Source organism: Brachypodium distachyon, chromosome 1 (genome assembly GCF_000005505.3).
Source record: "Brachypodium distachyon strain Bd21 chromosome 1, Brachypodium_distachyon_v3.0, whole genome shotgun sequence".
Taxonomy (NCBI): Eukaryota; Viridiplantae; Streptophyta; class Magnoliopsida; order Poales; family Poaceae; genus Brachypodium; species Brachypodium distachyon.
In genome coordinates this window covers 18,540,270-18,553,540 of record NC_016131.3, presented here as the reverse complement: position 1 = coordinate 18,553,540, position 13,271 = coordinate 18,540,270, and the positions used below count along the sequence as shown (strand labels likewise).

General features: G+C 45.2%; 2 protein-coding genes and 1 long non-coding RNA gene across 4 annotated transcripts; all 3 read right to left on the bottom strand.

Moving 5' to 3' along the window:
• Window positions 1-2,615: 2,615 nt before the first annotated feature.
• LOC112269913 lies at window positions 2,616-3,395 on the bottom strand. The gene is made up of 2 exons (XR_002962170.1): window positions 3,179-3,395; window positions 2,616-2,967 (listed from the first exon to the last, which is right to left on the bottom strand). It is a non-coding gene; the product is annotated as an uncharacterized LOC112269913 (long non-coding RNA).
• A 579-nt stretch (window positions 3,396-3,974) lies between these two features.
• LOC100831410 (GDSL esterase/lipase At4g10955) lies at window positions 3,975-5,786 on the bottom strand. Its single transcript, XM_003562745.4, has 2 exons — window positions 5,043-5,786; window positions 3,975-4,949 (listed from the first exon to the last, which is right to left on the bottom strand). The coding sequence occupies exons 1-2, from the start codon at window positions 5,102-5,104 to the stop codon at window positions 4,211-4,213; spliced, it is 801 nt and encodes a 266-aa protein (XP_003562793.1). The 5' UTR covers window positions 5,105-5,786; the 3' UTR covers window positions 3,975-4,210.
• Window positions 5,787-9,961: 4,175 nt separating this feature from the next.
• On the bottom strand, window positions 9,962-12,771 carry LOC100831109 (GDSL esterase/lipase CPRD49). 2 transcript variants are annotated; one of them, XM_024457419.1, is made up of 5 exons: window positions 12,533-12,675; window positions 12,335-12,426; window positions 11,044-11,121; window positions 10,491-10,858; window positions 9,962-10,374 (listed from the first exon to the last, which is right to left on the bottom strand). In XM_024457419.1, exons 2-5 carry the CDS (start codon window positions 12,383-12,385, stop codon window positions 10,158-10,160), a joined length of 714 nt encoding a protein of 237 aa, XP_024313187.1. In that variant the 5' UTR covers window positions 12,386-12,426; window positions 12,533-12,675; the 3' UTR covers window positions 9,962-10,157. The 2 variants fall into 2 exon arrangements, with proteins under 2 accessions (XP_024313187.1, XP_003562792.1); XM_003562744.3 differs by lacking the exon at window positions 12,335-12,426 and having other exon boundaries at window positions 12,533-12,771.
• Between the last annotated feature and the right edge of the window lie 500 nt (window positions 12,772-13,271).

Sequence of the window (13,271 nt, the reverse complement as noted above, 5' to 3'; positions counted from 1 at the left end):
CCGTGTCCAACCAATGCTTCTCTTTGTTTTTTCTTTTTTCCGTTTGTTTCTCATCGGAGCACCGAGCACCCATAACCCTCCCTGTCCCATGCGGCTCCATCCATCCCTCTCCAAGGGGGCAGCGATAGCAAGTTCTACGTCAAATAGCAGGGGGACGAAGAAATGAATAACATGGACAACTTACAAATACGAAGAAAACACTTGGAATTGAAAACAGCAGATCAAAGTTATTTTTTAAAAAATCAAATAATGCAAATGAGCCAAGTTTCTGATCACCGGACGTTGGGTGTGAATCGATGGATGCACGGATAAAAAAACTCTCGATTCACAAGATACGACGCCATTAACTAAAACTTATACAGCACCTCCCAAATGGAAATGTGAAAATGATGTCCTGGAAAATCGATGTATGTACAACAATGTTTTTATTCTTTGCATCGTGACTAACCACATACTCGACTCGAGTATACCCGTCATAGCTTAGTCGGGGTCCATGAGGGAGTCTACTACGACTCCAGGAGTCCATATGCCTAACTTGCGGCTCAAGACAAAGAAGCCTAAACATAATATGTCTCAATGATGTAATCGACTTGTACTCCACCCGGGACCTGGTCTCCTGCATATATAAAGTGACCTGGAGGGGGAGCCAAGATCAATCAATCTAGCATAGAAGCCGCCTAGACGCACTCGCCAGATCGATGTGCATCTAGCCCCCGCGGCTCCCTTGTAATCGACTCATCAATACAATCCAAACAAGCAGGACGTAGGGATATTACCTTCCGAGGGTCTTGAACCTGGATAAATCGTGTCCCATGTGTCCTTGTTAGCCGACGAGATCGCCAACACATACACTCACAACTTTTCTAGATACAAGTCTAGCAATATGGACATTGTCGAAGTCACTCCTTCATCATCCAACCGCCCAAAACAAATATTAGGTCACTCTCAATGCATCGTCCCTTAGGTGTTGTCTCTTAGCCCAAAATAAATGCTATGAAACCATGTTATCTAAAGTTGCAGTTATTTAATAGCTTTGCGAGGGAGAGTTAACTTTGTGTTGGTTCACGTGAAGAGATGATCGCTAGCATAAGAGACAGTTTTATCATTAATAGGGTGCCATGTCAGCAAAATGCCTAAGATGACGTGCTAAGAGATTAGCATTGGGAGTGGCTATGCACTTCCAGCACCAAATGATTGTCGTTTGCAGTTTCTAAGGAATCTGATATTTTTATCTTTGCAAAATCTCCAAATCTACACAACAAAAATCGCAAACATATCCTATCTATTTTTGTGTGTGTTTTTGCTTTCGGTGTATGTGATGTTGGATGCTTAGTTTTGATCAACATTCCTCGGTGAGTCTTCGAGACTCCATCATGCCAAAATCATTCATAATGGAAGCAAAGCTTTGAACAAATTCATCTAGCCATCGATAGTGCTCGGTCTTGGTTGCAACAGTCCATTTCCCCCTTGACCTCCTTGTTGCTTCATCCTCAACCGGCGGTAGGGGAGCAAAATGATATTAGTCAACAATGTCAACTTGCACATCAACCACCTACATGTTCCCCCGCTTCTCGTTTTCTTTATCTTCAAGGACAGGATAATACGTAGGCTTAGACAGGGACAGGAGGTGTAGCCGAAGGGGGTGATGCACTCTCACTAGCACCAGAAGAAGCCTTGGAAGAAGAGTCATGGTTACTTTTGATGTCGTCCATTGGAGAACCTCCAACACGGTGTCCACGAGCTTATAAAAGCATTTTCACATGGCCGATCAACTCATGACTGACTTATCTAGAATGTGTTGATGCTAAACTATTAAACCTTGATTCTTATTGAGCAAAGTAGAAGAAGCAACCATCAAGCTCTTCACCAGTACTCATGCATGACTTCTTAGGAGGAGGGGGCGCCATAGGAACTATACCACTTGGAGCTCCACTAGAGCTATTCACTTCCAGGTCATTCTTCTCATGCTTAATCTTCGTTTCCCGGACAGGAGGAGGAGTGTTTTGTTGCTCGTCAAGAGGGAGTGGCTCTTGTGCTTGAACTAAGTACAAATTCCTCCTTGCTCACACTATTGATCTAGGTCTAAATTGGTTGTCATCCCACCTAAAGGTTTAGTTGACTTAGCTCATCAACGAAGCATGGATTGGCGACACATGCATTTGAGGTGGAAGTGGCAGAAATGGAAGAGAGAAACATAGGTGTTTTTTGCGCGGAAGGGTGTCAATTCTTGTGTTTTGATAATCTGGTTTACATGGTGTTGTGACATGTATTCTTCATGGTTACACATCCATGTTATTTCTTGTGCATTATCAACTATTAATGCAAACAATCGAATCTCTATCCCCAGTTTTGGTACAAAAGTAAAAAAAAAAAAATCAGGCTTCCTCGCTTTTGGAGGAGCAATTCATTTCAGTATTTTCAATGAGATGCCTTTGTATTTGAACTGAACATATGGTTTTTTCTTGCCTGGAATGGGTTTTATATTTGTAGTTTCCGCGTGGTTACGTGGTAACATGGAACCAGGCGTTCATACTACATCTTGCACTGCCTCCCACACTGGGCTGCAGAATGCAACGTAACCCTTTCCACAAAGCATTGACATGTTACAAGGCTCAGAATGAAAAGTAGCATTTCACATGTCAGAGGCACTGAGACTTTGATAATAAGTTAATTTCCAGTATATACAAAACACGACAGAACAGGCAAGATAACCATGCATGTCACATGAGCGTCTCTTCAACCAGGCAGCAACAACATAGCGCGGTGAAGCTGCAACATCACACATGAAACTGTCATGATCGGTGGATAATGTCTCTAACATGTATCTTCGTAGCAATTCAGGCTGAAACTAATTAATTATGGCATGGCAGCGTTAATCATCTTACAATCCTAATATGAAGCAGGATTGGGTAGGCGCAGGACGCTCCTCCTCGTTCGTGGATGGAGGTGTCAATGGCCTAGGAGGTCCTGCAAAAAAGAAATGCAAAATAGCGACATGGTTAAGGAAAACAACGTCGTTTGATCGAATTGATATTTCTAAGAGTTGTTAATTACGAGTCAAGAATGAATTGTGCCCACGAAAAAATTCAGTTTGCATTGCATTCGCTTAGATGGTTCTATTATCAAAAATCGATACGATTTGCTACAAGAGGTGGGGAAACAAATTCGGAATGTTTACCTTGGCGATGAGAAGAACTGATGTCATGATCCATTTTGCAATGCCGTTAATTTTTGCGCGGGGCAATGATTTCTCAACAAATCATGGAACCTGGGGGAGAGAGATACGAAGAGCCGATCGATTATCTCTCAACAAATGGATTTGGAGAGAGATTATGAATTCTCTCCTCATCGGATGGAACGGGAGAGAGAACAACGATTTCTCTCCTCTCGGCAAATGGAACGGAAGAGCGACGACGGATCGTATCTGAACGAATGGAACAAGAGAGAAACGGAGAGGCGCGATGTGGGTAGAAGTGCATGCTAGATCCAGAAAAATCTTCTAGGCAAAGAAACCTATTTGTTCAAAGGGACAAGCCCAAAAATAGAAGTAATGTTGTTTGAAACGAACAACTGACAAGTTTGAGCTAATGGTCACAGCGTGTTTTCATAGAGGTCCGTTCCAACTGTTTCTTTGACCTGTCGTTTACTCCTCCAGATCACATCCAAGGGCGCAGCTTAGCTCATGCACGCGCTGGCCACGCCGTTCACCGTTGCTTAGCTCGGAAACACCCCCAGCTTCTCCGTACGTTCCTCCGTTCGTTGGATGTGAAAAGGCTCCCCTCCTTTTTGCCGTCCTTTCTTCCTTCCCTGTCTCCGTGTGTGCGTTGCATGTGACTTTACTATACCTTCGTCTTGTTTTTATTTGCATGGCAGTTGAATCACCGACAAATATCTTAGGGCTGATTAGTCCGTGATTGATGGTGGAATGTGGGGTACCCGAGCATCAGTGACATAGGGGTAATCGTGGAAGTCGATGAACAACAACACATGACTGATTTAATTCACAATTGATAGCGCAAAAGAGATTAACATGTACAAACAAAACATGCAAGGCTAGCTACCTAGTAAAGCCGTGCATCCTCAGGTCGGCAAAGATGCTTATTGGTTTCTTGAATTGAATTCTACTAGTACAAGCTGCTAGATCGATGGGTCGATCGGGAAGTACAGTTGGGTTCACCTCTAGTTTTCAGTTGGATGGGTTCCTGGATCCTCAGTCGAACAACCTCCTGCTTCCGCTGTCGAGCCTGGTGTAGCCGAGCACGCAGTTGGCGTAGCCAACGTTCTTGAGCGCCTTGCCGTGCCACTTGCCGACGGCGGCGGCGCCGGTGCGGAGCGTCTTGACAAGGCAGTCCGCCGTCCTGACCACCCTCCTCACGCCCATCGGCAGCGACAGGTAAGGCGCGTTGAACAGGTGGAACTCGAGCGACGCCGTCCCCTGCTGCTGCTGCTGCTGCTGAGGACGAGACGAGGCCATGAGCATCCTGCCGATCTGGCGCGCGAAGCCGGCGCCGAGGGAGTGGCCGCAGAGGCAGACGTTCTCGGACCCGAACCTGTCGATGGTGTCCCTGAGCGCGCGCATGGCGCCGGCGAGGCGCGCGGACCCGCGGAGGCTGTTGCGGGCCAGCAGGCGGAGCTCGTCCTCCACGTCGCGCCGGATGGTGGGCGCGCGCAGCAGCGTGCCCCGGAACGCGATCACCGCGCTCGGGGCGGCGCGGCGGTCGGCGTCGTCACGGCCGTCGAACAGGTGGTGGGCGTCCCGCTCGAAGATGGCGCCGAATACGGATCCGTCGCGCTCGTCCACCAGCTCGTGCGCCAGGCGGTAGCTGAAGGGCTTCCACCACTGCTGCGCCACCTCCGCCGCGTCCCGCCGCTCCTGCCTCTCCAGCTCCAGCAGGTACACCGCCTCGATCAGGCTCGCCATCACCATCCTCCTGTAATCGTCGTCCCGCCTGCACAAACACCCGTCACATCATGAGACACGCATTCCGAGCATTATCAATCTCACATGTATGTTGATGTGGATTGTCGGAGTAGACGCTTACCAGCTGGTGCGTGTGAGCTCTCTCCAAGAAGTCGAGCAGGGCAAGTTGTCGTGCGTCGCCATTGCTGAAAGCCCGAAGCTAAGGCACGCGGTAATCAACCGCTCCGGCCGGGTAGAGCAGCTCCCTTTGCGTATGTATGTGTGTGTGATCGACGATATGGCGTAGGGAAGGTATGTCAGGGCAGGCAGCAAATATATACCCGGAGGAGAGGAGGGAGCACCGGAGCACGCAGGATCTTTCTCTGAAAAGAGAGGGACGGGCACCGTACAGAGGGAGGATTGGGCCGAATTTCGCTACAGCTAGCTCTCAGTGGAGCGAAGGGCATTGTTTAATGGCAGGAATAATTAAAGGCGCGCGGGCGAACAAAGAGAACAAAGAGATGGAGGGTATAGCTTAGCTTGGCGAGAGCCAGAACCAGAGCCAGCTCTCTTTCGCTTTCCAGCAGTTCTTCTGCCCTCTGCAGCAACTTGGCGACTGAATCAGAATTCCGGGGCGGGGATAGGGAGAGAGATCTGGGGACGGACGGCAACGTGCCTCCAGCTTGAAAAGCCAAAGCGCTCGGCCGGACGGACTACGTCCATCTCACGCTTTAGGGGAGGGGAGGGGTAGAGAGCATATATTCGATCGCCCGCGGCCTAAACCAAGCTGGACCATGCATCTCATCCTTAGCTCCATGTCGCGGTCGCTAAGGATCGAATCTCTCCCTCTCTTTCTCCCGGCGGGTCTCTCTCTGCCTCCCTGCCTCCCGTGCCACACTGCGCTCATGCGCGTGTGACAGGTTGGGTTGGGTTTAGGCGGGCGGACACGTTGAGGCGGGGTTGCTGTCGTCAGGGGGGAGGGAAGGGAAGGGCGGGGGCGGGAGTGAAGTTGGTGGTTAATTAGGGGCGAAGGTTAGCGCGAGGGCACGTTTTGTTACGCTGATCAGGGGGAATATGTTCCCTGTGGGTTCTGGCCAGTGCGGTCGCGCTCCGCGTGTTGGTTTGTTTCCCTTGTGTTCTCACGGCGCCTACCTGGTGGTGGTGCGGGGTTTGCTTCTGTTTTTTCTGGGGGTTTTTTTTGAGAGGCTTGCTCGCTTCTGTTGGCTGGAAGCGTTCGCTTTCTCGCTTACTGCTGGCTAAAAGCTGGAGATCCTTTTGGAATTGGTAACGATGTGTGACTGTAGGCTAGGTTTTTTCATTTATCCAGGTTGCTTGGTTCATTCAATTATTATCGTTTGCATTTTTCAACGGGTCACCTTGCATTCGGTTGGCTGTCCGATGCTGCGGCCGGATGTTATCCTTCTTTTCGAGAAAAGAACTTTGCATTCTGTGTCCATGGAAAAAAAAATCATATGCCCTGCCACCGGCGACTTTAACTAACTATCTTGTAGTTAAGCATATTTTGGCTTATTACATGGATTTCGTGCAGGACAATAATCCTGCATTTAGGCCACACATAAACTTGTCATGAATATGCTTCCAATTTGTCTGTCCAATTAACTGTCAGGCTGTCCAACATGTGGCTCTAGCTTGCCAATTTTGGGGGAAATAATAGAATGGAATAAAAAGCCTATCACAAGGTCACACAAGTTGCTTACAAAAAAAATTGTCACACAAGTAAAAAATAAAATGCGATGAGATTTTTTTTTTGGTTGGGGTAAAACTTGCCACATAGTCAAAAGGAATAAACACCAGAACCTGTTGGGGTCGAAGTTTTAAAACCTTGATCAAAACCATGTCCAAAAAGTCATGTTTTTAAGACTAAAGTGGAGGTAGTGTAAAATAGGAGGACCCATCCTACTCAGTCGTTACTTCTTTCATGAGTTGGTTACTACACTGATGTATCAATAAATCTTATTACTCTTTGGGTTAGGCGATAGTTGCCCGTTAGATTTTTGACCTATGACAACTTATGCCCTAAGCACAAATTTATTACACATTTGTAACGTTCTAGATACGCATTTTTCGGTCTTTTCAGACGACAGAGGTTCACGAATGATGCAAAGTTGCATGGGATGAGGTGTGTGCTTTGCTTGGCAAATGATGGCTCGGATTCAACTATTGCATTCTCGCATCGTGTCTTTGCTTATGAAACTTCTCGCTAGACCAACTTGCCAATCTCTCTTTTGTTCACACGACAACACGAGTTTTTCCATCAGGAATGGCGCCTCCAGCCCCTTCTTGTTTGACTTTTCACATCGTTCGTCTACCTGGTGTTCCTCTAACTGCCTCTTATCACCGACTCTGACAAGCTCGGTACCTCGATGGCCTTCGTTTTTTCTTCCCTTAGCTTATCATCTGCCTTTAACCGAGACTTATGCGTGCAAATTCTCTTGGACTGCATGACCACCCATGGTTAACGACATTCTATATCAGACCAATGATCCCTTCACTGCCATGATTTGGAAGACTTACTCGCCAAACCTTTTCTCGCTTATCCTTGTGGCTTGCACATCGGTAGCGGACTCTTCACTAATGTACGCTTGTTTAGCTAGTGAATCTGTTGTCTGATGTGTGCCTCTTCGTTCCCTTTACTGAAACCACGTCGCACATGTTTCTTCATTGCAACGCTACTAATCGTACCCAATATCTCCAAATAGTGGGGAGGCTCTAACCTCGGTTCACGAGAATGTTCAAGCTGTGGCTAGCTACATAGAAGATCAGTGGACCAGCAATCAATCTTGGAATGTTTGATCTACAGATACAAGATCAAAGACCATGGTTAGTTGAATGTTGCATAGAAGATCTCTTTCTTAGGTCTAACAGATGCTCTAGGGCGCCCGACAGATTGTGGATACGTACGTGACTAGCTTTGCCTGATTTTTAATAATATATGAATGTGTGCATCAATCAATGTGAAATTCAGGGCTTATCTTTCTTTTAAAAAAAAGCTAGTACATGTGATTGTCTTTTTCTTTTTTTTCGAAAAGGTTAAAGCCCCGGCCTCTACATCAATCGATGCACATAGCCAATTTTATTACGAAGTTCAGTACCGCAGTATTACAGTTTAAGGATCACATAAAGTGGATACAAAAATCAGCAACGGAAAGATGATATGAAAAATGCATATGCATCATGCAGCAAGAATTTCACTAGTGGACCGCCATCCACCCCGCCTGAAGAAATCTCGAGTAACCGTCTCCAGACGGTTGCACCAAATATCTAAAAGCTCCCGTGGACCAACAGAGAAAAGATAAGACCACATACTGATCCAATGAGTGGCCCTGTAGATGACCTGCAGAAAATTATCCTCTAGTTTTGTTAAAAACAATATCATTTCAGCAATTCCATATAGCCAACATAAAGCAGAAACTCTCACTCGAATTTGAGCTTTAAGTTTTTTTATCAATACCGTTCAACCAATTTCCAAACATATTTGTGACATACGAGCATGTTATAAACAAGTGATGAATAGTCACTTCTAATCCACAAAAGCAACATTGTTTACTCTCACTCCAATTACGCTTAGTAAGATACACCGTTAATTAATCTCCTTTTAATGGTTGAGGCTGATTGTTGCATGCCCCCGTACTAGTACGGCCAAACGCTACTAAATCGTACCCAATATCTCACATTGATTGATGCTCAAACAATCCGGTCGGTGTTATAAAATCCCGCGATACATTGATATCTCGAACCTGGCCAGGGATTGCTTCGCCCTATAATGCTACCCTGCCCAAAGTACTCATCTAGGGATCCAGCTTGTGGTCCTGAGCTGCTCTGGACTGGATATTTAATATCAGCATGATCACGAATCCAATAATTGTGATCTGAACCGAACATTATCTCGCTATCTCCTTCGAAACCCTGGCTCACAAATCGTGAGTGGGATTTAGCAATGGATATCGATGTCATAAGCCGCTGCTGCAAGTTTATGTCCTGGACTTCTCCCTGTGTAGTTCGCTAGAAATAACATACGCCGTTGATGATTGTGTGTTTCTCCGGTTTTCATGGTTCATCCAGTGCCAATCCGTGATTCAATCCCTTTTCGGAAAGAGAGAGAGAGAGAGAGAGAGAGAGAGAGAGAGAATCCAGTGCCTATCAGCCTATCTACTGCCTCACATACAAGTGGTTACCACTTGCCAAAATAAATCTGACCATGTCAGGGTTGGATTTGATGTTTGGGACGATCGATTCTCCCTAACCAGGGGGCACTGCTGTGACATGGGCGTCAAGCCCGGTCCACAGATGCGCACTCGATGATGTGTGGTTGGTAAGAAAATGGCACACGGTAGAACCTAGAAATAGAAGGGTCTGGTAGGTCTGTCAACTAGGACTAATCAGGAGCAGAATCATCTCTTAAGTCTAGTGGAGAGATAGAAGCGACCTAAAGAGAGACTCATCAAGGTAAAGCAGCAATTGTTCCTGTTTATCTTGAGGACCCTAGGGAGAATATTTATCTGTGGAGACCGGAGAATATCGACGATGGTTGATCGTGGGTGCGATAGGCCCCCCAGCATGGAACCAGACGTAGGAACCTGAATCTTGACCTCTAAAACTTGAGCCCATGGAACCAAAGAATCAGGGCCGGTCCTCTGGGATATATGATTATGAAGGGGCGAAGGGCCATTGGGCAAGATAATTGAGGCGCCTCTCTTTACAGTCTACACAAACATATAAAAAAACTGACGATAGTTGGTTGCTCTCTTCAGCGGCACTCAAAATTTTCTTGAATCCAAGAAGGTGCAAAAGTAACAATTCAACCCAAGAAAGCAGAAAACAAAGCAGCAGCCCAAGGGGCCTGCGGAAAACAAAAGGACGGAAATAAAAAAAAAAACTGTACCAAGGTGACCACCCTGAAGCTAGAGTGAAGGGGCAGGCTGCACATTTGCACAACGCACTTCTCGCCAGCTAACATCTATAGTTGATCTTCCGACAGGATGGCATCAACCAGATTAAAAACATAGAGGAGATTTCCATCTAAAATTTTGCTCTAAAAAATTTCCAACTCACCAATTCAACTCAACAGGTTTATTATTGATTCTATGACAGGATCGTCGATGGAAGGCAGAATTCTTATCATGTTCTCCCATCACATGAATTTCAGATCACCAGCACACAATATTTTGGATAAGAACCAGCACACAATATCATCATCATTCTACAGAAAGAGAGACAAATAATGCTGATCTGCTCTTCATTCCCATGGTATTTTCGTGAGGAAGGTCAACTTGGTTGGGTTGATGGTGGATTGGCCGCTGGAGGCGACAGGGTCGTAGGGCGAGTCCTCATCAAACTCGGTCGGCATCGCCTTCCAGTGCAGGCTTGGCTCCCACTCTGCAGCATCCTTGAGAACCCTCAGAATCTGTTCCACAACTATGTTGCTCCCCTCTTCTGAGAAATGCACCCCATCCCTGCAAAATTTATCCATTCTGTCAATCAACTCCTTTTCTTTTCACCCTAACAGCATAACTTCTGACAAAAAACAAGCTGGGTCCAAGATGGATGGATTTCAAACAAACGAACTCACGTAAAGCACGTCGTGGCCCAGTCGTCCCGTTTCTGTATGGCGTTCCAGAGATCAACCATCTTGATGTCCATCTCTTTGCACACAGATATGCATGCTTCGGAGTAGAGACGGCAGGCTTCGTTGGTCCGTATAACCTCGCTCAGCTCCGTGCTCATTGTTTTCCGGAGCGTCTCCTCGTTGATCGGTGCACAGCTCAGGAAGATCACGCGGGTCTTGTCGGAGAGGCTCTTGAGGTGCTTCGCTATCTTCCTCATGTTCTCTGTGTACTCCTCAAGCGGCACATGAGGTCCAAGCCCAGAAGAGTGTTCAGCAATCGAATCATTGCCACCAAAGTAAACTATTACCAAGCTAGGTTGCACTTCTGAATCCTAGTTAATTAACAAAGAGTTAGATTGCATCCAAATCAACAACTTAATCAGGAAAAGGAGAGCCTACTGCTTAATTTAAAACAAAAGTGTCATGATACTAGGTAGTTGCATCAATGACACTGCCTTTCATCTACAAAATACGGTATTACTAGCTGGTGATCTAAGGAAAGAATTAACGGGATCACCTTGGGGAAAACTTTTTCAATGACTTGAAGTGCCCGCCTTGAGTTCCAGCCAATATACCCTCTCAGAATAATATCAGCCTGAATAAGTTTTAAGATAAGACACACACATTAGTCAAGTCAGACAATATTGTTGTTACCCACTGGTTCATGGCCATGGCCAAGTCAGACAAGTACTAAGGTTAGTTTTCTTTCCATGAATTTTCTTGGGTTCCGTTTTGTTCTTCAACTTTTTTGTGTGTTTTCCCCGAATATTAATATGTTCAATCTGCACTCTGCAGATTGGACCTATCAACACACCCTCTGTTGAAAATAACCCATCATATTCTGTAAGATGCTTTGTCTTCGGTTTTGTAAAACTGCCTCAATTTTTTGCACCATTTTCATATCTATTCTAAATGTTCTCTCTATCAAGCCTAATTTTCTCAAAAGATGCTGACATACAGTTTAGGATAACCTTATACTCCATAATTCCGCTGCTGTGTGTTTTTTCCAATATATCATAACCTTATAAGAATCAAGCTCAAATTAATCCATGTACGTGTGTTGTACAAAAAGGAACCATGGAAATATTCTCTCACTAAGAACACAGAGAGGATAGTACGGCAGCAGATTGCCGAATAATCATGCCCAGGCATCAAGGAGGAAATCATGCCCAGACAGCATCCAATTGCATATAATTTTGCAGTGAATTGAACACACTATAATCTACACTATTATCAAGAACTTGAGGGCCTTCTCGAAACACGTATAACATAAAAGTAGGACAAACATGAGAATTAATTAGAAGTGATGACACCTGTATATGTGATAAAAGTTTTTTGTTGCATCACAAGAAAAACTCGAGAATATTCTTTGGTGATCAGATGCATGTCATGGTTTTTACTGTAGAGGTGTAACCGTATGTTTTGAAATTGGGGTGCTAAATTTCTTAAATAAATAGAAATTCTAACAATAACCAATAGAAAGAAAATACATAGAAATTCTGACAATAATCAATAGAAAGAAAATATCTGCACCACTTTATTTTCCGAGGAAATGCAAAAGCTTTGTGTCCGAGTGTATATTTTGGTGGGCTCAAAATATAGCGATCTAGTGGATTAATTTGATACATAAAGCTGAGAGATACAAAGCTTTTTCTGATGAGCCCACTAATAATGGTGTATACCAAATTTCCATAAAGATCAATCCCATACATGAACACCAAATGGAGAGATCTGACACGCTGATGAATCCAAAGAGATGTTGGTTGGCAGAGTTATAGAAGCAGAATTGGAGTGCTTAAAAAGAATACCATCGTAGTAAAATTAGAGATGCATTGCACGGAAGGGATCGAGTTGAACATGCATTCGAGTGGCTGGCTAGAGCGAGATCATCTTCAAATTCCTTACAAAAGAGTGGTGTGATTCGGAATCAGAACGACAGAATAGCAGCAGGGGAGGAGAAGAACGGGGGGAATTGAGGTATGCTCCTATATATGGTAGGTAGATACCTTGCGGGCGTAGATGTCGGCGAGAGTAGCTCCCCATCCGCCGTTGCTGAAGCTGTACTGCACGGTGGAGGAGCCGAAGAGCACGAACACCGGCCGGCCGGCTGCACCGCCAATCATCGCCGACGGCCGTAGGTTGCTAGCTGATCGGCGGCCGGCCGGTCGGGCAGCGCGCCGTCCTTGATTGAGTCAATTTGAGAGCAGCTGGCAGCTGGCCTGCCTTAAAGCACCAGCTGAGAGAGACAAACGGAAAATCTACCAGTACAGACAAAAGCTTTTTAAGGGCATGTACGGTTGATAAGACTGTCTTATCTTAAATGTTCCATGTCATTTAGAAAAGACAACAAAACATGTTGTATAATGTGTTATATCTTAAAATTAATATTTAGATGAATAAAATTAACTAAACAAATGCTAAGAAAAGGTGAAATCTAGTACAATAGAAAAATTGTCTTATCTTTGCGTTATCATTCTTGTGAAGAGATCATCTCTTAATTAAAAGAAGTCTCGTGACTTTTCTTCGTTTCTTTCTCTTCCACGTCAGATTTTATCCTATGTGGCACCGTTAAAAAAAGTCTGACATCATCCTATTGTAGACATTATGGCATTATGCGTTTCCTTCACCACGAGGAACTTGTTAGATGGGCTGAACAGTACATCATCCAATCGGCAGATCTATTCTTGGGCTTCAACCAGATTTTCCCATCATACAGCACAGCCGTATAGGTACTGCAAACGTGTA